At 41.9% G+C, this 25,408-nt stretch overlaps 1 protein-coding gene across 1 annotated transcript; it reads right to left on the minus strand.

Annotated features, from left to right (window-relative positions):
- Positions 1 to 22,864: 22,864 nt before the first annotated feature.
- Positions 22,865 to 25,106, minus strand: LOC131245517 (L-type lectin-domain containing receptor kinase VII.1-like). The gene has a single exon (XM_058245041.1). It carries the CDS (start codon positions 25,047 to 25,049, stop codon positions 23,001 to 23,003), a length of 2,049 nt encoding a protein of 682 aa, XP_058101024.1. The 5' UTR covers positions 25,050 to 25,106; the 3' UTR covers positions 22,865 to 23,000.
- Between the last annotated feature and the right edge of the window lie 302 nt (positions 25,107 to 25,408).

The raw sequence follows: 25,408 nt of genomic DNA on the forward strand, positions 1-25,408 counted from the left end.
TATTCAACCGCTTCCTCTCTCAAGCTATCGATAAGTGCCTCCCGTTCTTCAAACAACTTAAGGGTTGGCAAACAGGAGAGTGGACGAAAGAGTATGAAGCAGTGTTCCAGCAGTTAAAGTCATACATCGGATCTCCACCTGTCTTATCGAAACCTGAGCCTGGGGAAGCTGCCATTATACCTGGCAGTTTCCGACGCAGCCATAAGCTCGACTTTGATACGCGAGCATGAAGGAAAATAATTGCCGGTGTATTATGTTAACAAAGCATTATTTTCGACAGAAATAAAATATTCGCCTTTGGAGAAGGTGACCCTAGTCTTAGTCGTCTCCTCGTGACGACTTCGGCCATATTTTCAAGCTCACACTATCATTGTTATGACCAACCTCCAACTGCGTCAAATCCTTCAGAAACCAAAAGCTTACGACCGACTAACGAAGTGGGCGATCGAGCTAAGTGAATTCGACATTAAATACAAGCCAAGAATAGCGATAAAAGTACAAGCTGTGGCCAACTTCATAGCTGAAGTTACACCACAAGCCGATCCATTTACCGAGCTTGGAACTGAACAATCAACGACTGCTTCTCTCGAGTCATCTCCTGACCCAATCCATTGGAAGCTTTATATCGATGGCTCATCTAAAGGCAAGCGGGGCAGGAGTCATCTTGAAAACCCCTGATCAAACCTACATGCAATATGCCTTAAGACTTAAATTTTAAGCCTCGAACAATACAGCAGAATATGAAGCCTTATTGCTCGGCCTCCGACTAGCGGCTAGTCTTAGAGTTACTCATCTCAACATATTCAGCGACTTGCAGTTGGTTGTCAATCAAGTCACTAGCGTGTATCAAACACGCAAAGAGCAATTGAAAGCATATATGAAGAAACTCAAAAAGTTGATCGATGATTTTTAACTATGTATTGTGACTCGGATCCTTCGAACAGAAAATGCTAAGGCCAATCTATTGGCAAAACTTACCTTTGCTGACGAAGACGACATACCTAAATCCGTCCCAATCAAGTACGTTGCTAAGCCGAGTATCGATGACCCGGTTAGCTCGCCCGTACATTCAATTGATTTGGAATCTATTTGGCTCGACTCGATCATCCAATATCTTGGCAATGAAAAGTTGACCGAGGATCAAGCTAAGGCCTGACGATTGAAGATCTGAGCTTCTCGTTACACCATACTAAACGGGGTATTGTACAAGAAAGGGTTCTTCACTTCTCTGCTATGATGCCTAAATCTCGATGAAACCGATTATGTATTACGAGAGATCCATGAAGTGATTTGCAGAAATCACTTGGGAGGACGATCACTCGTCCATAAGGTCTTACGACAAAGATATTACTAGCCGACCATTCAGCATGATGCTCATAAGCTCGTCCAAAGATGCGATAAATGCTAACGATTCACAGCTATTCCGAGGTAACCTCCCGAAGAGTTGACCCCTATAGCCGGTCCTTAGCTCTTCGCACAATGGGGAATCGACATCATCGGACCGCTCCCCTTGGGGAAAGGCCAGACCAAGTTTACTGTCGTTGCTGTGGACTACTTCACAAAATGGGTCGAGGCCGAGCCATTGGCGAAGATAACCGAACAGAAGATCACGAACTTTGTATGGAAAAACATCATGTACCGGTTCGGGATACCTCGAACCATTATTACCGATAATGGGAAGCAGTTCGACAACGGACAATACCGAGAAATGTGCGGTAATCTCGGGATCAGAAATGTTTACGCATCTCCCCATCATCCTCAGACTAACGGATAGGTTGAGGCAGTTAACAAGATCATTAAATAGCATCTCCGAACCAAACTCGACCGAGTTAAACGTGCATGGGCAGAAGAGCTTCCTAAAATATTTTGGGCATACCGAACCACCGCCCGAACAGCCACGGGAGAAACTCCTTTCTCCCTTGCCTATGGATCCGAAGCTGTTACCCTAGTCGAGATCGGACTGCCTATAGCTTGGGTCAGCTCGTTTAATGAGCAAGACAATGAAGAACTCTTGGCTCTCGGACTCGATCTCGTGGAAGAACAGAGGGAAAAAGCTCGTTTGCGGATGATGGCTCGATAATGACAAGTAGCTTGGTTCTACAATGCCCAAGTCAAGGTTAAACGCTTCCAAGTGGGAGACATGGTCCTCCGAAAAATATTCCTAAACACTGAGGAAGTTGGTGCGAGTACACTGGGACCCAATTGAGAAGGACCCTATGTCGTCTCAAGCACCATCCGACCTGAAACATATTGGTTGGAAGATCTAACCGGGCAATTACTACACCATCCTTGGAATGCCGAATATCTAAAGATCTATTATCCCTAAGTCAGCCGTTGAACATTCGCGAAGACTCGGTTAAGCAAAGAATGAAAAACATGTAAGCTAAGTCAAATGAATAAGAAAGTTGAGTATATTCATTCATCAGTATGCGTTTTACATCAGATTACATTTGTTTCTACTTTGGAATTACATTGATGAAACCACAAAGATAAAGACAAAAAGAGTTGGCCGCAATGCGCTATGTCCTCTCTCGGTTACAAATGCTCTCGAGCCCGCCTGGTGTGCTTAAAGTGCTTAACATCTTCAAACCAGCTCCAAGGTTCATCAGGAGCTAACACAGGAGGTGGCTCGGACTCAGCTGCTGCAGCAACTTGGAGTAACTTCTGGCGCCGCCTCCAGAGCCACCTCAGAGTCGACCTCGATACCAGTCGCAGCATCAGTAGACTCAGTTGCCTCGGCTTTCGGACCTTCGGACCCAGAGGCACCTTCTTTAAATCCTTAGAGATTAAAGTCGAGGAAAGATTGCTTCATTAGCTGGACACATTTGTTGTATCCATCCTGATATAAGCGATCTCGCTATTCCGAGAATTCTTAGGATTCAAGAAAGGCCTTTACGGCCTGATCCCTGGCCTGTTCCTTCGCTTGCTCAATGGCAACCTTGGTATTAGCCTTAAGCCGAGCCAACTTGTCCTCGGAAAAGGCATGAGCCTGACGAATTCGCCGACTCTCCTCTTAGGCTTCTTTCAATAGCGAGGCCACATGAGCACACTCGGCCTTAGCATCCTCGACAGCCTTCCTGGCAAGCCCCAAGTCGTCGGACATTATGCCGATCCGAGCTATGGCAGCTTCAAGTTATGCTTCAGCCTCCACTACTCGACTTTGAGCTTCGATCAGATTCACGCTAGCCCTGAGCAAATAAGGAACGAACTGTAAAAAAAAGAGGCAAAGTCAATTTAAAATCGAAAGGATCAACAAGACAAGTGAGAAGTCCAACTCTTACCTCAAGGAGAATTTTTGCAGCATGATAGAGAGTCTGCCTCTGGGGAGCTTCGAAGAGGGCAGCGAATTCTTTCTTGCTCTCGTGAGAAATCACCCAAGGGACCATGTCCGACATAGCCCATTGGAAAAATGATACCTCCTGTTGAGTAGTCTCCACTCCTGAGGGTTCCCCCCTCTGCTCCGGAATCTACTCTGTAACGGGTCTTGGCTCAGGGGCCACCTGAGGCTCGGGAGCCACCGCGTCCACCACTTCCACCCCTTCCTCCAAGTCGGGGATTATTACGGTCGGGACGGCCAGTGTGGCTTACCCTTTAGCCTTCGAGACTGTTTTCGTTCTCTTTAGAGGACAAGTCTCGGACCGAGTCTTTGACCATGGAGGAGCTTTCATCTTGGAAGGAGGACGAAGATTGGGTCTTGCCTCAGCCATCTCTGCATCAGGAAAAGCAAGACGAGTCAAGTAAAATTTGAAGAAAACGCAACCAGATAATAAGAAGTTACTTGTCAAGGCCGAGTGTAAACCTGAGTCAAGAAGACGCTCTGGCTGGAGAAGTGTCTTCCAAGACCGCTCCTCCAGATTCAACGCCTTTAGATCCTTGATCCGTGCTAGGGCGCCAGCTCCAAGTTTCGGCTTGCGCACAGGGATATTTGCAAAACACATTCGGTCAGACTCAAAGACGCAACAGTGTGAGGAGATAAAAGAGAAAGTGTATGCTGAGTCACCTGCTTGGGAGAACGCCCGAGGAACGCCAGGCTCAATGAGTCCTGGCTCGGCAGTCTCCTAGCGGCCACATGCCTAGAACCATCTATCTCTCCAGTGCTTGTTGGAGTAGGAGGGTTGGTTATCAAAGGCCCGCCCTTGTTCCGCCAAGCACATAAAAAGTACTAGCCGGGCTGCTGCGGATTTGGCCGTACTTGATACAAATGGAAAAACTCGTCGATAGTCAGTGGGGGTTGCTCTGTCTCAACCCACAACACCGAGCATCTGAACAAGTTCTTCCACTAGTTCGGGACTATCTGCCCAGGCGCTATCTGGAGTCGGGAAAGTAACTTCTGAGCAATGCCTTGAAGAGGCAAACACAAACCACATTGAAAAGCGACTTGAAAAATTGCGACCATCCCAGCAGGGGGACGGTCCGGTAATTCACTTGGCAGGGGAAGGCGAAGGATGACCGAGTCCGAGACATGGTACCCGACCCTAATCCTGTCTAGATCTGCCTCGGTTAAAATTTAGGGAACCAACCCCTTTTGTTCATCTCTGGCCTCCCCTCCCTCGGCCGTCGACTCAACAGCTTTTGCCGATCTCCGTGTGGAGACCGACTCACTGGCCCCTTCGATGTCCTCATCCTTCATTTTCTCCCCAGGAGGATTAGGTCTGCCAGGGGCAGTCGTCAATGATGCCTCTCCACTAGAGGGACCCACATAAGCAGGGCACTCCGCTGAAGACCCAGTTGCCCTTTCCGAGTACTGGAAGGCCTCATTGGCACTAAAGACCATCTTCGCCAGCAACGAGGGCGATTCCGAGATGTTTCAGAAATGTCTCACTTCGCCCTCGTCGCTGAAAGCTCCCTCTCGAGGGCTCTGGGAACCTTGCATTGTTATGAGAATTAAAGGCAAAAGGGAGGGAGAGAGCTAGAACTCACTGGAGATGGCAGAAAGGACGTGAACGTGAATGGAAATTAGGAAGGAAAGACGAAAATGGCGGAACAAAGAAAATGAAAATAAGAAGAGAAGAGGGCGCACGCAAAAATGAGAAATGGGGCGTCCCGCTCCTCCTTATATAGCCTGCCACGTGGCAAGGGCATTTAAGGAGGAGTCGTATCGATAGTCGTTTCGACTCCCCCGCCTGACACGTGGAGCACGCCGACTGATAGAGATGCCGCCTTCGCCACGCGTACGATTCTTATATCCTGCAAGGACGCTCTGACGGCCCCTCACACGTGCGACCTCGGTAAATGAATAGGCGTGTGCTCTGGACGACACACGACTCCTGCTAACATTAAATGCTCCATCATAATATTGGTCTCCGGTCCAGGCCGACCCAAAACTCTTTACTTCTTAGCATCAACACAGTTGACGTAAGGAGTAAGGGGGCTTACTGTTGGGGAAAAATATGACAAGTCCGGAGACCCGGTTATGGAATGGACCAACTCTACTGATACGGCCCGGGATTCCAAGGCAATAAGCCTGACCGAGGCAAAAGAACTAAATGCCTCAAGGAGAGACTTAGCTCGGATTGCAGGGAATAAACCCGACCAAGACTAATAAAGTCACGAGCCAAAGGCAAAGTACATAAGATGCATGAAGTTAACTCAAAAGATGAGGCAGCAACATCTGAAAGGCCGATTAAGGCTTAAAGCTTAGAAGCCACCTGATCGACCATAAAACTGACCCAATTAGGTCAGTTATAAGGTCGGAATTGGAGTAAGAGAGGATATCGATTACGGATCGGCTCCATCTCACCCGACAGATGGTGAACAACTTGATCCATAAAGTTAGCCCAGACTAACTCATTATTAGAGTCAGTCAGGACTGGGCCGAGCAAGGAAAAGATAGCATGAATGAAAACTCTGTCTCGAAAATCTCGTAAAAGGATCCCTGATCCCGAGGATCTTAGGATCGGATGGAGACAAAAAACGGATCAAAATCAAATCTCTGAGAGATCAGGAGAAGAATCCCTGCACGCCGGGGCTCTCCCATTCCTATAAATACAAGAGATCTCCAAGGTGAAAGGTATGCTGAAACTCCCCTAAAGAAACCCATCTTACGAAGTCCTATCATTGACTTTAGCATCGGAGGGTCCCCGGCTTCAGCAGGGTGTCCTTTGTTTCCTTCTTATGCAGGTGGTAGGACGAAGGAGGGCACATTAGTTTTTTGCATTAACACTCACCAAGTAACTCTGTTGTCTCATTACATTGGAATCTCAATTTCAAACTAACCTAATGAATACGATAATATATGAAATCCAAATTAAATCTAAAAAATAAAATAAAGTCTCAATATAAATTAATCAGAAGATAACAAAAATGCAAATTCTTTAATATGGTCCAATTTGTTCTTCATCCTCAAATCATTTACTTACAAAACTATTTAAGAGGGTGTGAGCGCAACGGCTCATAAGGTTACATCATTCTCAAATTAAAAATTCTATATTACATTAAATATGAACACACTAAAATGAAGCAAGCGTGTTACTGAAGAATAAATAAGAATGGTTAAGTTATGATGCATAGTATCGTGAGCGGATGGGGGCCTCGCACCAAGGTTCACAACTCACGTTAGTCTCATACCTAACGTGTGCAGTAATTAGAGGATAATATACTTTAAATCCTAAATAGTCTTATACCTATTGGGAACCGTGGCTCACGAATATGCACATCAAAATTGTATTTGTGGATTCAGATCCTTTACTAAAAGTTAAGGATTCAAATCCTCTGCTTGCTATAAACATGAATTTTCTGTTTTTCTTGATTCATGATTTGTCAAAATCATTACCGATATGGCAACACTACTACATTAACTGCAGTCTGATAATGTAGCCAAATATTACATTGCAATAAGCAATTTTTTTTATGTTTATGAGAAAAGAATATCTAAATTTTAAGAAAAAATAATTAGCACTTAAGGCCATCAAGGCACCTATATGACATCTCACATGTTCAGTGAGTTTATACCATTATGAAAATGAGATACCTCAAAAATTAGGTTAATCCAACCATTACATGAGTCTTTGTAAGCATCGAGCTATTTGGACTGTTGGTCATTATTTTAAGTGGTGTGCCCCACCTGTTAATTGGATCCACAAATTTTTTTGAGCGGTTTGATTTTCACGTTGGAGAACCTTCTTGGATGATTAAGATGTCGTATAAACACAATGGTAGGTCCACATGCCGTACAACCTATATGCGATAATTTCTCGTTAGTCATTATTGCCTACGTATCAGCCACGATGCTCCACCAGAGTATTAAAGGTTCTCTTGTGTGTGTTTGTGTTTTTTTTTTTTTTCGATCACTACCAATGATTTATGGCCTTTTCTCTTCTCCTCATTCCTTACTAGCCCAAAGCCATCAACTTAGGGTTGTAGCAGGGCCCTTGATCTCCATGATGCTAATCAGGTTTTTATTTTTCTGTGAGCATTCAATTTCTCCTAGAAAAAAAGGTCCTAATGAAGTGTGATAGGAATCTAAGGATTATGAGGCATTAAAATGTTAATTGAGAAGGTTGTCCTCTTAACGGAAGGTCTACAACTGGTATATGTATCTTTGTTGGTGGTAAGTTTTATATGAAAAAGTAAAATATAAAGTGTCGTTGCTTTATCCAACAAATAAGTAGAGTATAGAGTAATAGCCTCAACTATATATGAACTTATATGGATAAAAGTCTTACTTAAAGACATAGGCTTTCATGATGATCATCTTATTAATTTATTTTTAGACAATAAAGCTGAAATTGTGGTGAAGACCGCTTTAGATGAAGTGGGAACATGCCAATATGTCCTAGAAGGGGGTGAATAAGACTTTTTAATAATTTTATGCCAATTTAAAATCCTATAACACCAATCCTAATAACAAGCATAGATTAGGATTACTCAAAAGTAACTCTACTGGTTTCCAAGCCCAGTAGAGGATCCAATCACAAACTATTTTAGAGATGAATAATATGTAAACTAGTTTATGATGGATATGATTGTGTGTGTGTATGAGATGTGATATTAGATAATCAGATATGAAAATATAGAAGGAAATCACACAAGCAAATAAATATCAATTTCAAACACAGTTATTTTTATAGTGGTTCGACTACTTGTCTACTCCACTCCCGGTAACCGCACTCAACCCTTGAGTGTACCGGATTTCACTAAGGAGGTTTCACAGCAGTTCACCTCAAACATAAAGTTTTAAATCATGTTCACTTTCAACCTTTACACCTAGGCTGACTGTTTATGCTCTCTGAGCAAGGGTCAACACATAGCACCTGGTTTAAGCACACAGGCTAAGGATCCACACAAGGAACCACACTATTATGCTCTCACGAGCAAGGGTCAACACAATGCACCCACTTTTAGGCACATTGGCCAAGGATCTTGCTCAAGACCCTAACTGTTTATGCTCTCCACAGAGTAAGGGTCAACACAACGCACCTACCACGTACACCCCCGCCGGAGGCCTCCTACAAGGGCTTGAAAGGGTGAGAAACACTTTAGACCCAATCCTAAAAAGGAATGATCATAAGTGTCCTCTGGACTCTAATAACTTATAGGTAAGTAGATGAGTCCCTTTTAGCTCGTTGTAGAAGATCTCCTCCTTTGTTGATGAAGAGTCTTCTGCTTCCTTGATCCGCAACTCAGAAGATGTATCAATACATGGCGACGGGTTGGGTCAAGTTATGATGGAATCCTACTCTCAAGATATTTTCCTATAAAGGAGATAAAGTGATTCCAATCATCTATGCATTCAAGGCATCCAGCTTAATGATTTGCCATTAAGATGGTAGCTAAAGGATCCTTGAATGTGGAAGTTCATTCCCCAATCTACTCTATTGAATATCAATGATGAGGGTGGATTGGAGGATAAACTCCCTTGAGAGAAAGAGCTTTGGGTATATGATTTAAGGTAAAACACTCAAAAGCTCTCTTCTTTCTCTACCAACAATAATAGACAAGTCCTCTTTATATAGACAAAAGGTTCCAACGGATATAAAACGGTCACATTTATGACAGAGTTCGATATCATCGAGTAGGGTCGATATCATCGAGCGTATACTCTCGATAGCATCGACGGTTCGCTCGATGACATAAACTCAAATGTCATATGCTTTTGAAATCTATTGCCAACTGGTTAAGGGAATCGAACCACGTGTCAATGTCATCGGATTTCGAACTCCGATTTCATCGATGCGAGTTTTGATTCCTCGACATTTGAAAACGAGAGAGACTTGCTATGGAATATTTTAGGTTTACAAGAATGATCGAGGGATCTTCGGGATTATCAGAATTTGAATGTCGATGATATCAATAACTGTTTCGAGGCATCGATAAATCCAAGGGAGTTTCGTTTAAGCTTGCTGGACAGTTTCTGTCTTTGTTCGATGCCATCGAAACCGTACCAATATCATCGATGTTTGAATATCGATTCTATCGAGTGACCCTCGATCATAAATAAACTATCCTGAAATATTTTGCTGAAAATCTTCGTGCCCATGACTGATATCATCGAGAGCGTTCCGATATCATCAAGATTTGAACATCAATGCTATCGATGGGGGCTTCGATATATCGATGCACATATGATATTCTTAAGAAAAAACAGGGGCATCGAAGATCTGCCTGTCGATATTATCGAGTCACTTTAGATGGACTCGAGATTCAAATATCGATGATATCGAAAGATATATCGATACATCGATAAATCCGTCCAGAGATATATGTGGTTGCTGGACATTTTTGTCCTCATTTCGATGGAATCGATTTGTCATTGAGGACATCGACAGCGCAGGTCGATCATATCGAGCGATGTATCGATAAAATCGACAAAGCATGAAAACTTAGAGATATCTGATTTTGAAAAAGTTTTCTTAACTTAAAAAACCTATGATGTTCTAACTTGTTTTAAGGGTTTAAATTCCTAGTGTTTTGGGACATGGGATGTGAGGCTTAGATTTACCTGTGGCGAGCTTGCACACATCCGGTTGAGGCAGACGTTTTGAATTGATCTTTCTATGAGACTCTGCAGTTTAGCTGACTTAACACTTACGCTAATTGACAAACCAGAGCACTTTCAAAAGCGTCTATTCATATTGATCTCCATATGGTATTATTTTCTACCTCTACCTTTTCTCTCAAATTTTATATATTTATCTCCATGTAATTAGAAAGATATGGACGAGAATTTATTTATTTATTATTATTTTTTTAATTCCTACTCAATTTTTACAATACACTTGTAAAGGAAATAAGTAAAGTAAATTATAATAATTATATTTTCACATTATAAAGCTACTAATTTTACATTGATTTGAGGGTGAAATAAACATGTATCAAAATCATTATTATAGTTAAATGCAAGTGACAAGAGTAAATAATCATTACCCATTTATAACCATTTACCATTATAAGTGATGCAACCACATAATTACAAGAGTAAATAGTCATTACTCATTTATAATCATTTATCATTATAATTGAAAAACCAAGTAGGCCCTTGAGGTAATTGTTGTCATTTTTTTAAATTTTGACTTCATTATAATTAATGTGGACTATTCATTGCTTTTACTACCTTATTGCTAAAATCATTCAATCAAGAGTAATGAGCAACTAAAGGTGGGACCCACCTTCGATGTGAATTGTCCATCATATGGGGCCCACCTTTGATGTCCATCATTCATTAGCCCACCTTTGATGTGGACCATCCTTCATGTGGGCCCACCTTTGATGTGGGCCATCCTTCATGTAGGGCTCACCACCATGCATCATGTGTGACACACATTCGGTGTAGAACATTCATCATGTTGGGCTGCTTTAAATAGAAGTCATCCATCATGCAAGACCCTTGATGTGGACTGTCATGAGGTGGGCCACTTGATATGGACCGCCCATCATGCAATGCCGCACTTTGGTGTAGATTCTCCATTATATGGACCACCTTTGATGTGTACCATCTATGATGTAGAACCAAACCTTCAATGCAGGGCATTTATCATTAGGCCCACTTTTGATGTCAATCATCCATCATGTGGGCCCACCTTTGATGTCCATCATCCATCATGTGTGGCCCACCTCCAATATGGGCCACTCATTATGCGGGCACACATTCAATGTCAATTGTCTATCATGTGGGCCGACCTTGAATGTCCACTATTCATCGTGTGGGTCCACATTTGATGTGGACCATCTATCACATGTTGGGCACCTTTAATATGGGTCATTCATCATATAGGTCAATTTTCAATGTCAACTATCCATCATTTGGGCCCACCTTTAATGTCCATCATCCATCATGTGGGTCCCACCTTTGACGTAGACCATCTGTTGTGTGTGGCTTACCTTCAATATAGGTTGTTCATCATGCAGACAAGGCTTGATGTCATTCATCTATTACGGGGGCCCACCTTCAATGTCCACCATCCATCAGGTGGGTGTCATATTTGATATGAACCATCTATCATGTGTGGCCCACCTTCATATGGGTTGTGCATAATGTGGACCCACCTTCGATGTCAACCATCCATCACCTAGGCCCACCTTCAGTGTCTACCATCTATCATGTGAGTCTCACCATTGATGTGAACCATCTATCATTTGTGGCCCACCTTCTTCATGGGTTGTTCCTCATGTGATCCCACCTTTAATGTGATGAGAGACACTGTTAAGTCGGGAGAGATAGTAGAGAGAGAGAGAGAGAGAGAGAGAGAGAGAGAGAGAGAGAGGAGAAGTGGGCAATATGAGAATTTATTTAGTTGTCCCAAAATAAGTGTTAAAATGTTCATCTGCTTTAGAAAAATAAGCTCTTTTAAAATGGTAAACTCTTCATACCTAAAGAATTAAGAGGTAAAACTTATTATATCCATTGGTAGATGTAAAATTAAACCATTGCCAAATAATCTATTAAAAAAAGCTTAATTTTTAAGTAAAAAACAAATAAGCTCTAATTCATAGAGATACCAGACAGGCACTAACCTTATTATCACACACAAATATGGCTATGAGCACTGAAAAGATTTCAATGGCGGGCCTTTACATTCCCAATGTTCCTTACCATATAACTCACTTGAGTGCTAGATATACTTTATTTTTTTGGACTTGCATCCTAACATGAGCAGGATAGCGTGAATTTCATGCACATGACGTGATAGAGTGCATGGGGGTACTCTGGTCATGTACAAATGTAGGATGTACTTTTTTACTGTGACAAAGGGAAAACACAAATATCAGCCTCATCGAGAACTTCAATAGGCCTCGGGAGAGTTTCAATGGTGAATGTTCAATCTTCACCGTTTCTCATGGTCTGACCCATTTGGATTGTGGATCAGCCTCATTTTTCAACACACATCCTAGCATGACCTAGAAAAACTGATGGAATGATATCACACAAACATTACGGTGGGTCCCATGAAGCTCTGAGGTTACACAAAATCGTGTAAAAGAGTAGAACCATAGGGGGTCATTTAGCACTACAGATTTGAGGGGATTTGGAATCCATGGGCTGTCTAGCAAAGTAGACTAGTGGGTATTTTGCATTTAGGAAAACATACGGTGAGTTTTGCAATCCCTTCCTTTTACTTGGATTACCAATCAGTTTTTCTTGTTGTTGTTGTTTTTTTAATTTTTTTACTTATTTTTTAATGCGGTCACATGTGTAACATGTGTCAATAGGCTACTAATTTATTATACACATGTAGCCAGTTGATGATATTTCAAAACAATCCTATTATCAATTACATCACTAACATTACTTCAATAGAATGACCCGAGTAATCCAAACATTGACCATGTAAATCACTGTTTAAAAAATGTTGGTTACTTACTTTGTTGTAATACTATGTTGGTGGCTCATCCGAGGTTTGGAATTTCATCATTTTTTTACGAATATACATATTTTAATGAGGCTTGTTATAATCATTATATCAAACATTACATATGTACACTAATTAAGAATATTAAAGTTAATTTAATAATTAAATTCAAACTCCTATAAATATGCTAATGCTATGTAATTTAAATGCATATTTATTTTTGGATTACATGCAATTCTAAATCCAAGGTGCCACACACAATCGGAAAATTCCGAATAATTATTTTTGGATTACATGCGATTCTAAATCTACGATGCCACAGACAATTAGAAAATTCCAAATCCAGGGTATTTAAAATTAATTGGATTTTTAATTCAGATATTCCAAATCCACGGTAGGAGAGGAAAAGTGGGCCACGGTTTAAGATAAGAGAGGAAAAGTGGGCCATGTTGGTGAATGGCGTTTAACAAAGGAAATTTTATGAAAAAGGTACCCTTCCAACTATTTCCACCACATTTTAAGATAGTTTTTCAGATTTTGTAAAATACATTTAATATTGAGAGTGGCCATCAACCACAACGTGTTCGGTAAATATGTTAAGTGAGACCCCGGCCTTACCCAAGAGGTACGGCCCTTACCGTGGGGCCCACCTTGATGTATCTGTTATGTATCCACTCCGTTTATCCGTTTTTCCATATTATTTTAGGAAATTATTGTAAAAATGAAATAGAACCAATTATCAGGTGAACCATACCATAAGAAGCAGAGGTGATTGACCGTTTCTACCATTAAAAACTTCTTAGGGCGCACCGTAATGTTTGCGGTCGGGTTTGTATACGATTCAACATGTGGATAAGGTCAAATAAGCATTTATGAAGGGAAAGAAAATAAAAATCGGCTTTATCCTAAACTTTTGTGGCTCATTAATCCTCAATCAGTACGGTTTCCATTGGTATGGTCCACCTAATAATTAGATCCACTTCCTTTTTTGGATAATGTTATAAAATAATCTGAAAAAGCAGATGAACGGAGCTGAGAAATAATACATATATCAAGGTAGGCCCCACAGTAACCCCACGGCAAGGGCAGCCGGAGTCTCACCGACTCCGCTCTCCTTGGCAAAGCACTGATATTTAAATATATTTAAATTAGAATTCAGCTGTCATACTCTCCTTTTAGTGTTCCTGTGACAAAGAACCAGATCATATATGCAGTGCCCGAGTAGGAGGGGAAAATCATCTAGAACACTTATTTTATGCAACTGCACAGAACACCCAAGTTCTGTAGGCCCACCTGGCTGTATATGGAAATCCACACCGTCCATCTGGTAGGAAACCTTATTTGAATGGTACATTAAAAAAATCAACTGAATTTTTATTTATTTTAACTATGAATCACACCAATGGCAATAATGGACAATTGATTCTAATACCTCTTAAGTTTACGCGGTGGGGTCCGTCTGAGTTAGATCGAGTTACTTTTTATTAATGGGTTTGACTAAAGACACACCACGGTGACCCCAAAAGCTAACCTATGGTAAGATCCCATCCCTATCGTTCCCGTTGGTGTGGCCCACCTGAGTTGTGGATATATCCCCAGGGCCTGAAATTTCAACTGCCGGTAGGTTTACTAAAAGAAATGCCAAAGCTATTCCTGAAAGGAATGATTGACGATGTGAATAAAGTCAAGCATGCCACCACGGCACAAGTGTACCATATCCCGACCCGTAACAACCGTAGAAGTTTGTCAGGATGCGTTGGATCAAAATCCACGTTATCAAATCATCATGTTGTCCACACATGTATGTTGAGTAGACTACTTTAGCCCAACGGGCTAGGTCTAGCCAGGCCATTCATCAATGGCCCGGCATAGACCGGTCGAAGCATCTTGCCTAAATTTCAAGACCAGGCCCGGCCCTGGGACCAAGCTTTAGGACCCGTGACTTAGCTCTACAGCCCAGCGCACTGACACCGCTAAGTAGAGCTGGGCATTGAGTCGAGTCGGACCGAGTTAAGGCTCACTTGACTCGATCCGGTTTTGCAATAGGGTTGACCTGAACTCAATTCGCCTGACCGATCCAAGTCCAGGTCTGGCCTGGACTGATCTGGACTGAGTTCAACCCGGTCAGAAGTACCGAGTCGAGTCGAGTTGGCACTGAGTCGGATCAAGAGATGAGGGAGTGGAGAGGAGAGAGAGAGAAAGGAGGAGGGTGGTGGTGGTGGTTGGTGACTGTCGGGCTTGGAAGAGGAGGTTGACGAGGGAGGGAGAGAGAGAGTTTGGGATTGGGTTGGGGTCGGGTGCGGCAGGTATGATTAGAGATAGTTAGAAATTAGATATCATTATTATTATTATTATTATTTTTAATATATACCCGAACTCGAGTTAAGTCGGGTTTTGGATCGAGTTTCGTGTTGAGTCAGGTCAGGTTACTAGGTAACTTTGACTCGACTCGGTTTGAGTTCGGATTGGGCAAAGCCTACTCAGTTTGAGTTGAGTTGGGTCCAAATGAGTCGGACAAGTCAAGTCAGAGGAGTCGAGTCGTCCCGTGCCCAAGCTCTACCGCTAAGCCTGGTGGGTGGCCCTAGCAGGCCCAAGGCAAATCCGTTTCTGGGCTGGGCTTTGAATCTTAGTGGATCCATCAGACCTGGTGCTTCTTTAGCCGGACCATGAGCGGCCCATTTGCTACCGGGAAGGAATCACGTAATCCTGGATCCAAGGATATATAAAGAGTAGGTGAAAGGGAAGCTTATGGTTAGGTGATCCAGACCATTGATCTGATGAAATCTGAAATGAAAATATTCGCAGTTACAAATCCTAGTCATCCAATCTTTTGTCCTTTTTCTATATTATATTTTTAACCACCGTTTGGAGGGCCCTGATAGAAGGGTTAGGATTGTCCTCCTGAATAGGTTTTTGAGCAAATCCCATCCTTCAGTCCGGGACACTCAGATCAACGATCTGGATCGTGGAGGCATTATACAAATTCAAGGCCAGCTTGGGCCTTGGATCATATAACTCCCTTTATGTTTTACAGATTGTGCTAGCCCACCTGAAATTGTGTTGCTCCAATCTCCACCACACCCATGGCCCACAGGCCCCCAGAAACTACGTGCAAGCACACGTGCCAACATGGCACACATGCGCAAGATCAGAGCTTTCCATAACGTGGGTCCCACTGTTTAGATCCTCTGGCATAAAAATAGAAAGTTTCATTCTGAGTGGGCCACAGTGTACACCACGAAGGGACAGCTAAAACATTTTCTTCTAGACATCCAACTGTTACATGCATTGCTGTCCACTTAGGGAGTGAAGCTGGCCAGATGATATAAACAATGTGGGCCACCTGATGGACAGCTGAAATCATGCACACGTTATTTGTCGGTGAATGGAGTGCTCCACACGCAAATGGATAACAAAAACATAAAACCAACAGAAATCCACGTTAGATATACAAAGTTCCTTCCATCAAACAATTAGGATCTTCTGGCCCGTTGGCAGGGCCAGTCTCTCCAAGCCTGGCCCACAAAGTAAGACATAGAACTAGAGTTGGGCATGGGACGACTAGATTTGCCTGACTCAACTTGTCCAACTCGTTCACACTCAATTCAACGCGAACCAAGTGGGTGAGTCGGTCCGAACGGAGTAGGCTTCGCCCAATCTGAACTCAAATTGAGTTGAGTTCGAGTTACACAAAACTCTATCCGATCAGACTGGACTCGATCTGAAATCGACTCGACTCAGATTTGGGTATATATATAATAAAAAACATAATTTCTAAGTATCTCTAACCTATATGCCGCACCCGATCCCGACCCGAACCCAAACTCTCTCTCTCTCCCTCCCTCATCCTTCTCTTCCAAGCCCGACATCCACTCACCACCATCACCACCCTTCTCTCTCTCTCTCTCTCTCTCTCTCTCTCTCTCTCTCTCTCTCTCAGCAGCCACCCACCACCATCATCACGCTCCTCCTCTCTCTCATCTCCACTTCATCCCTCCCTCATCTGTCGATTTGAATCGGTGCCAACTCGAACTGAATTGGTACTTTTGACCAGGCCAGACTTGGTCTAGATTAGTCTATAGGCCAAACCTGAACTCGGATTGGTTTGGGCATGCTGGACTCGGTACCGAGTCGAGTCGAGTCAAGTTCAGGTCATTTTAAAATCGGATTGAGTCGGGTCAGCCCTAACTCGGTCTGACTCACAGTGAAAATACACGTGTAAAATTACACTGATTGTTACATGTTTATGTTCTTCTTCCTCTACACTGAAAACATTGATGCAAGTCAATGAAAATGAATCACTGAGCCGTGCAAACTGTCCACAAGACACTGACATCCTCTTACTAATATTTTTATAGTAAGAAAAAAAAAAAAAAACATAATCTGAGAACAATAGACAGTCGATATATTATAATGCATACGGTGCAGGAAAAAACACTAGTCGTAGACATGTTGGTAATAAAAATCCATAATAAAGAATCAGTCCATTCTACTTTGCTATCAAGAAATAAAAAAAAGCTCTCCACACATTGGGATGTGTGCATTCTGTTTCACTAGAGACATCCATCTAGACGTGGGAATGCAAATAAACATAAACCACATATGAGATCTGAGCTCTCCATGAGGTTGGGAATGATGCTTAGGACTTCGGCTTTAAAAAATTAGACAAATTCACCATTTAGGTGGGGCACAACCTATTAAAGTAAATGCTAGTTTAACTTTTTTTGTTTTTTTTAAAAAAGCCATTCATTTGTTTTGATATGCTGTGGCCCACCATTTGAAATTGGCCTGATTTTAATGCTAAAAGATCTACACAATGTAGCTTACCTGATGGAAAGCTCATATCCCACGCATGTGTCACATTATAAAACATTTGCTCGCATGTGTATGTGTACAGTTCTCTGTGGAATTAGCAATCCTCTCCCTATCATATCCAGTCGGGCTGGCTGTATGGCCGTGGGTGGCATACTATTTCTATTCTTCTTTTATTTTCTCTTTTATCATTTACTGGCAATATGGACCAAAATAATCAAACACCAAGAAATGAGAAATTTTCATATGCAACCATTGTATGCAAATTTCCACACACAGCCTCATTTTTCCTACCAAGGTGCCACTTGCAAATGTAAGATCAGGTATATCAATGGTCTGACCCAATCTACCAGTAAGAGTTAATAAAATAAGAGCTGGGAAATTAAAACTTTTGTTTTCCTCTTGCTATTAGTTTTATGTGAGCATTTCTCATTTTATATATATATATATATATATATATATATATATATATATATATATATATATATATATATATAACTTTTGTTGCCTTTAGAAGTTTTTAATGGGCGGCTCATTTAATATATATATATATATATATATATATATATATATATATATATATATATATATATATATATTATATATATAAAATGATATAAAAAATTCTTATTTAAAATAAGCGTTAGTGGTATAACATTCAAATAAGAGCTTTTTTAAATTGTAGGTACTATTATTTTATTTATTTTTAATTGTGACATTTTCGTCTTAAATAAGAGTGCCCTCTTCTGCAACTTGCCTTGAATGTGGGCTGCCCGTCATGTCGGATGTTGGATGTGGATAGTCTATCATGTGGAGCTTACATTTGATGTGGACCATCCATTGTGTGAGTAAAACCTTTAAAGTAGGCTGTCCAACATGCAGTGCCTAACTTCAATGTGGACTATTCATCATTAGGGCCGACCTTTGATGTGGACCATCCATTATGTGGGGCCCACCTCAATGTAGGTATCCATCATGTGGGGCTACCATTAATGTTAACTGTCTTCTGTGTGGGGCCCTTCAATGTCCACTGCCCATCAAGTGGAGCCCACATTTGACGTGTCCGTCAAGTGGGACCTACCTTGAAAGTGGTTGTCCATTATGTGGGTCCATCTTGGATGTGGACCATTGATCGTCAAGGGTAGACCTTTGATGTGGATTGTCCATTATGTGAGGCACACCTCGACATGGGTCATCCATTAGGTGGGGCCCACCTGATGAGGGTCATCCATCGTGTGGGACCACACTTTAATGTGGTCCGTCCATTACGCGGAGACCACCATTGATGTGGGACTTCCATCATGTAGCCCACTTTTAATGTCCACCATCCATCCCGTGGGGTGCACCTTCTATATGGATCATTCATGTTGGGCCACTTTGGACATGGGTCATCTATCATGCAAGAATTTGGATGTGGATCGTCCATTAAGTGGGGCCCACTTGATGTCAACTGTCCATCATCATATGAGGCCCACTCCATCCATTAGGTGGACCCACTTTTATGTGGACTATTCATCATGTGGGCCCCACCTTCAATTTAGGTTGTTCACCATGTGGGTCCACCTTTGACGTCAACTGTCCATCATGTTGGGCACCTTTAATGTCCACCATCCATCATATGGATTCCACCTTTTGATGTGAATTGTCCATCAGGTGGGGCCCACTTGATGTGGATAGTCCATCATGGGGGCCACACTTTGATGTGGGCCATCCATTATGTAGGGCCCACCTTAGATGTGAACAGAGAATTATATGGGCCAACCTTGATGCAGACCATTCATCCTATGGGGCCTCATCTTCAATATGGTCATTCATCGTGTGGGCCTACATTTGATGTCCACCATCGATCATGTGGGCCCATTTTTATTTGGGAATTCATTAGGTAGGGCCCACTTGATGTGGATCGTCCATCATGTGGGCTACGCTTTGATGTGGGCCCACCTTGATGTCAACATTCATCATGCGAGGCCCCACCTTCAATATGGGTCGGCCATTATATGGGCCCACATTTGAGAGAAACATTATAAATAGAAAAAAAAAGGGTATGATAAGAATTAGTTAAAAAATTTGGGGACAGATTTGTCTCAAATTAGCCCAAAACATGTCTGCTAGCTTAAACAAAATAAGTCTTTAAAAAAATGAACATTCCTTCATTAAAGAATGATGAGAAAATTAAAAAAAAAACCTTTTTTTTTTTTTTTGCAAATAAGCAAATATACTCTTATTAGTAGAGATGACAACCAACTCCTTAAACTCTTCCTTGTTATTCAGGAAAAGACTTACTAAAAGAGTAAATTTTGATTAAAAAGTTAAAATTATTCATTAAAATGACTTATTCTTAGAAACCCTTTAGGCTAATATGTAGGGCTCACCAATAGCTTTCCTGAGATGCATTATATGCATGAAATGGATAATTGATCTCAAAATTATTATGGTGAGAAACTATAATGCACGCTAGACTCTTGGATCAAACTTCCTATATGATCTCTTTCAATGCTAATCATCTATGAGATGTCCTTTACTTGTCCTACATCAAACCCTCCACTCGAAAAATTAAAGATGTTCCTTTACTTGTCCTATATCAAACCCTTCACTTGAAAAATTAAACTGGTTCTCGGTTTTAGGATTCTAGCAGCAGTACCTTAGTACACTCCGCCTTTATAGCATGTCTTCTTTGGCTTTCACAACAAGTGATTTTCCTCGTTCTATATCATGTTACAGATGCCCCAAACATGATTGCACATGGCCTTGCTTTGTCACACATTACCTAGAATGACACGAGTTATTGTATGACAACAAAAGCTTTCCTAAGCTAGGTTCTTGTATCATGTGAGGGCATGTTTATTCCCCTGTTTCCATCCATAAAACATTTAAAATAAAGCATGGGTATTTTCATCAGTCAAAGATTCCCTTCGATAGAAAAGGATGGCTGATCAGTGCACCCAGTAGTACTAAAAGTTGAAAGGAAGGGTTTGAAGAAGAAAAAAATTTCTTACTCTGTTAGAGTTGGTGGATGATAGACTGGCATTTAGAAATTGCCTACTTGGTATACAATTAAGTGAAATCATCCGATTCTCTGATAGCACTATAAGTGCTCTAGTTGCATTGGTTCACATGGACAATTCAATTGATCGATCTAAACCATTTATTAAGTCTAGAACACTTTTCATCAAATAGATGCGAAAATTGCACTTATCTGATTATCCAATTCATATGAGTTGTCTATATTTTCTATATCCATCGCTTATCTAAGTCATGAATGGGATAGTTAGAAATGGGTTCTTTAGAAGCATAAGCAATCCTCCTTGGCCTTAACAAGTAGATGGATCAAATGGTTTATTATACTTATTTTTGTGTAAAAAATATTGACTGTCCATATTAAAGGTAATTGATAAATGGTTAACATAATATATCAGTGTAATATTTGTATGGTAGCTCATCATGTGTGTTGGACCTCATGAACAGTGTAGATCCATGGATTGCACTAAGTGTCCCAATGCAACAAGGAGCATTGCAACTTATGGTGATTTGAGAACACTAAAGCATTTATTTACAATTAATTTAAATTAAATTGTCAAATTATGGGTCCCATTTTAGATGCATTATGAACCAAATATTAACCTCATTGGAGTATCTATCGGATTTGTTGACATTTGTTAAATGGTTAGGAACGAAAAATATCCATGGATTCTATTTCAGCAAACAACTGTCTACAAATCAGAGGTTAGAATTGCTTAGCCAATCTTATTTTAAGATTGACTTAGAGAAGTGAGTTCCACATCTTAGTCTAGTTAATTATGCAACTTGTACACTTTCCCAGTGCCTTTTTGTAAAAGGTCAAACCCCCCATGAAGGTGCACTCACCTCACACATGAAAATAAGGCACACATGTGTAATGTTGGAGGCACTCATTAGGCGAGACTCACTTTGCAGGTGCGATTATCTCTAACATTAGGCATATACGATTATCATGTGGGAAACACACATATTAAGCAAATGAAAAACTGTGAGAAATCAAACTGAAAATTTTGGCATAGGGGTAAGTGGTAAAATGGGTGAGAAGGAGATCACCATTTTCTACCTCTTAGATAAACTTTGAATCTCTGTGTGATCGATCGCCAATGAACCTTAAATTCATATAGTAAATAATTTCTTAAGAGAACTAAAAAAAATATGTTTACAAAGTCACTTATCTACACCTTATGTTCTATATTCTTAACTTTTCTAAAATAATAAACAAGTTATAAGCTCACTCAAACTCTATTATATGATTCGAAAAAGCACTTTAAGGGCTCATTTGGATACCACCAAAATAGTTACTTTTTTTTACTTACAATAGTAGGTAAGTAACTTATTTGAGATAAATTTAGTTTATGATCAATTATAAGTAGCTTTTTATTTATGGGAGTGTTTGGATCCAAAGTTACTTAAGATAAGCTACTTATGTCTCAAGTAGCTTATCTTGTTTTCTACCTATTAAGCTGAAGTAATTAAGTAACTCTAATGACCTGTTTGGATACCACTGAATAAGTTACTTTTTCTATTTACAAAGGTAAATAAGTAACTTATTTGTGATAAGTTCCATTTAGATACCACCAAATAAGTTACTTTTTCTACTTACAACAGTAGATAAGTAACTTATTTGGGATGAGTAAGTTTAGTTTTAGATCAATTATAAGTAACTCTTTTACTTAGTTACCTAATGGCTTCAATTTAATAAGTAGAAATCACAAAAATCTTCTTGAGATATAAGTAGCTTAAGATCCAAACCTCCCCCGAGCATAATTGAACTTATTCAAATCCTAAAATGCTAAAAAATCTCAAAACCATCATATATTAAAAACAATAAATTTTAACTTAATCCTCAATTGCCTTTGGCATGGCTGAGCCGTAAAGCCGACCCTTGAGTCAAACTTTATAGCCTGATTCCTTTCGGTCCTAACCGTACAAGAGGTCCTAACCGTACATGAGGTTGATCCTGACTTAATCCTTACATGAATTGGATCTCCCTACTCCCTCACCTTCAAAAGTACCAAACGGTTCCCAGCAACCGCCACCAACTTTGGACAAGAAAAATAAAAACAAAAGTACCCCACAACGTTCATTTCCGACACCACCTTTTAAAATAAAAATCAAAAGCACGTTTCTTTTACCAGAAAACCTCATTTTCACAGAGGTTTCCCAACCCAAAAAATCTTCTTTAATCACAGTGTAGTAAGATATATACATAATACATCCTGTTCATGGGTTCAACTACACATTAAGATGAAATCTCACTATGGTGTGAAGACGTGTATAAAATAATAAAAATACATAAACACTATCATCTTTCGAATGAAATCCTTTCAATGTATAAATACACCATTACGGATCAAAAAATGCACCCAACATTCACACGTCTCACCGTCCTTCCTTGATGATATCTGATCCCGACAATGAAGTCGACGTAGACATAGACCGCTGGACCTCCTCGAACGTGGGGTGGGACCGGCGAACAGACCACCGACGATACTTAGACCAGTTCTTGGGTTCCAATTTACTAAGCAAATAAGCGTCCATTCCCTCTCCCTCTGTATCATCCACATCCAATCCACCATCTAGCAACTTCATGGCCTGCCTCATGGTGGGCCGCGCACGTGGGTCCGAGTACGTGCACAATAATCCCAATTGCAGCAACCTCTCAGCTTCCTCAGTATCGACCCCACCGTTGAGGTTCAACCGTAGGTCGATAGCCTGGACCAGCTTGCCCTGCTCCATCAGACCCCACACCCACTCAATCAACTCTGGCTTACCGACCTCGACCGGCCGTCTTCCACAGATCGCTTCCAAGATCAACACACCAAAGCCGAACACGTCCGTCTTCTCCGACGCCTTGCCGCTCTTCACCACCTCCGGCGCCATGTACCCGACCGTTCCCACCACACGTGTGGTACTCAAGGCTTGGGCGTGTCCATGCATACGTGCCAAACCAAAATCACCCAACCTCCCATTCATTTCCCCATCTAACATAACATTGCTGGCTTTGATGTCCCTATGCAGGACTCTGGCTTCCCATCCCTCGTGCAAATATAGGATCCCATTTCCTATGTCTTTTAAAACTCTAACTCTAGTTTCCCACCCCAACAAAGACTCTTCCCCACAATCGAAAATCCTCTTGTCTAAGCTACCATTCTCCATGAAATCATATACTAGCATCAAGCTATTGTTCTCTCTCTTGCACCACCCTCTCAGCCCCACCAGATTCCGGTGCTTCAACCGCCCAAGGCTCGACACCTCCGCCAGGAACTCCTTCATTCCTTCGTTGTTATTGTGCGAAATGCATTTCACTGCGATCTCGATCCCGCCGGCTAACGTCCCTTTGTAAACCTTCCCATTGCCTCCGATCCCAATCACGTTCGCTTCAGAAAACTCATCCGTCGCGCTGAGGATCTCTTTGTATCGCATCCGATGCGGCCAGTACTCCAATTCCCATTCTTCCATGTCCTCCCTTCCTCTCTCTCTCCTCTGCCGCAACCGCCGGAGCCAAAACAGAGCAATCGTAAAAGCGGACCCTGTCAAAACAATAGTCCCCACCAAAACTCCGGCGATGAATCCCTTCGATTTGATGATCGAATCGCTCTTCGGAATGAAAGACGGCAGGTTCGAAGTGATCAAAGCTTCGTAGGCTGAGAAATTCGAATTGCTGAAGCTCCAAGCCAGAATCCGATGGCTTTGGACCAACTGTCCGGTGGCCGCACCGAATCCGACATACATTTCATCGAGGAATACATCGGAGAGATTCAATGGCCCTGATATAAGGGGGCGATGAGGCTTGCGGGTCCCTGCAGGGGCCATCGTGACATTAAGATGGAAATCAGCGTAGTCGATCCAAACCTGGTAATTGTGGCCGTTGTTGAGAGTGAGGTTGACGAATGCATCATCACCAGAATCGGACGGCCAGAAACCAGCGGAGTGTGAGTAGTTGGATGTGAGGGAATTGACGTCGACGCCAACGTGGTTTGCGTCGATGTCTTGGAATTCAGGGTTCTGGAAGAGATCGAATTCGACGGCGAAGACGTGGTTTTGGGGATCGCCATCGTTCGTTGCGTTGAAGAGGCCCAGATTTTGGGCGGAGCTGGTGCCGTTGATGCCTGGGGCAGGGGCGAAGAGAAAAAACAGGCCGTGGCCAGGGAGGACGCCTTTCAACCGCGAGATCGAGAAGATGAAGGAGGTAGAGAAAGGGAGAGGCAAGTAGGGGTAGTTTGGGGATTTTGCTGGGATTTTGGTCTTGTAGAGGGCGCGGCCTGTGTCGAAGGCTCCATCATTGGTGAGGGAGAGGATGCGAGATTGGAGGGTGGCGTTGCCGTAGAGACTGAGATTGGACGATTCGAAGCCGTTGAAGTGGAAATCGACGGCGGATGATGAGTGGAGGAGGAGGAGGAGGAGGAGGATGAAGGGTAGGTTCGTCATTAGCAGCGCAGATGTTAGTCTGCTGCTGCTATGCCTGCGGGTGAGATGTGAAAAGAGGGATGGAGTGGTTCGCGTGCGGGTTTATGAAGGGTGGAGGAACCGAGAGTCAAACGTGTGGTGGGATGGCGGTTTGCGTTTGGGATAAGGCCCGAGAGCTCAATGAAATTACGAAGATGTCTTCGGATTCCGTAATTGATTGATGAGGCCCATAAAAGCAGTCCACGGGAGCGGATTAGCTGTTACCCGGGTAACACCTTACCGTGTGGGGCCTACCTTGATAAATGTATTTTATATCCACGACGTCCATCCGTTTTCTCAGCTCATTTAATTACATTAATCTATAACTTGAGCAGATCCAA

Source organism: Magnolia sinica, chromosome 5, assembly GCF_029962835.1.
Source record: "Magnolia sinica isolate HGM2019 chromosome 5, MsV1, whole genome shotgun sequence".
NCBI classification, from domain to species: Eukaryota; Viridiplantae; Streptophyta; class Magnoliopsida; order Magnoliales; family Magnoliaceae; genus Magnolia; species Magnolia sinica.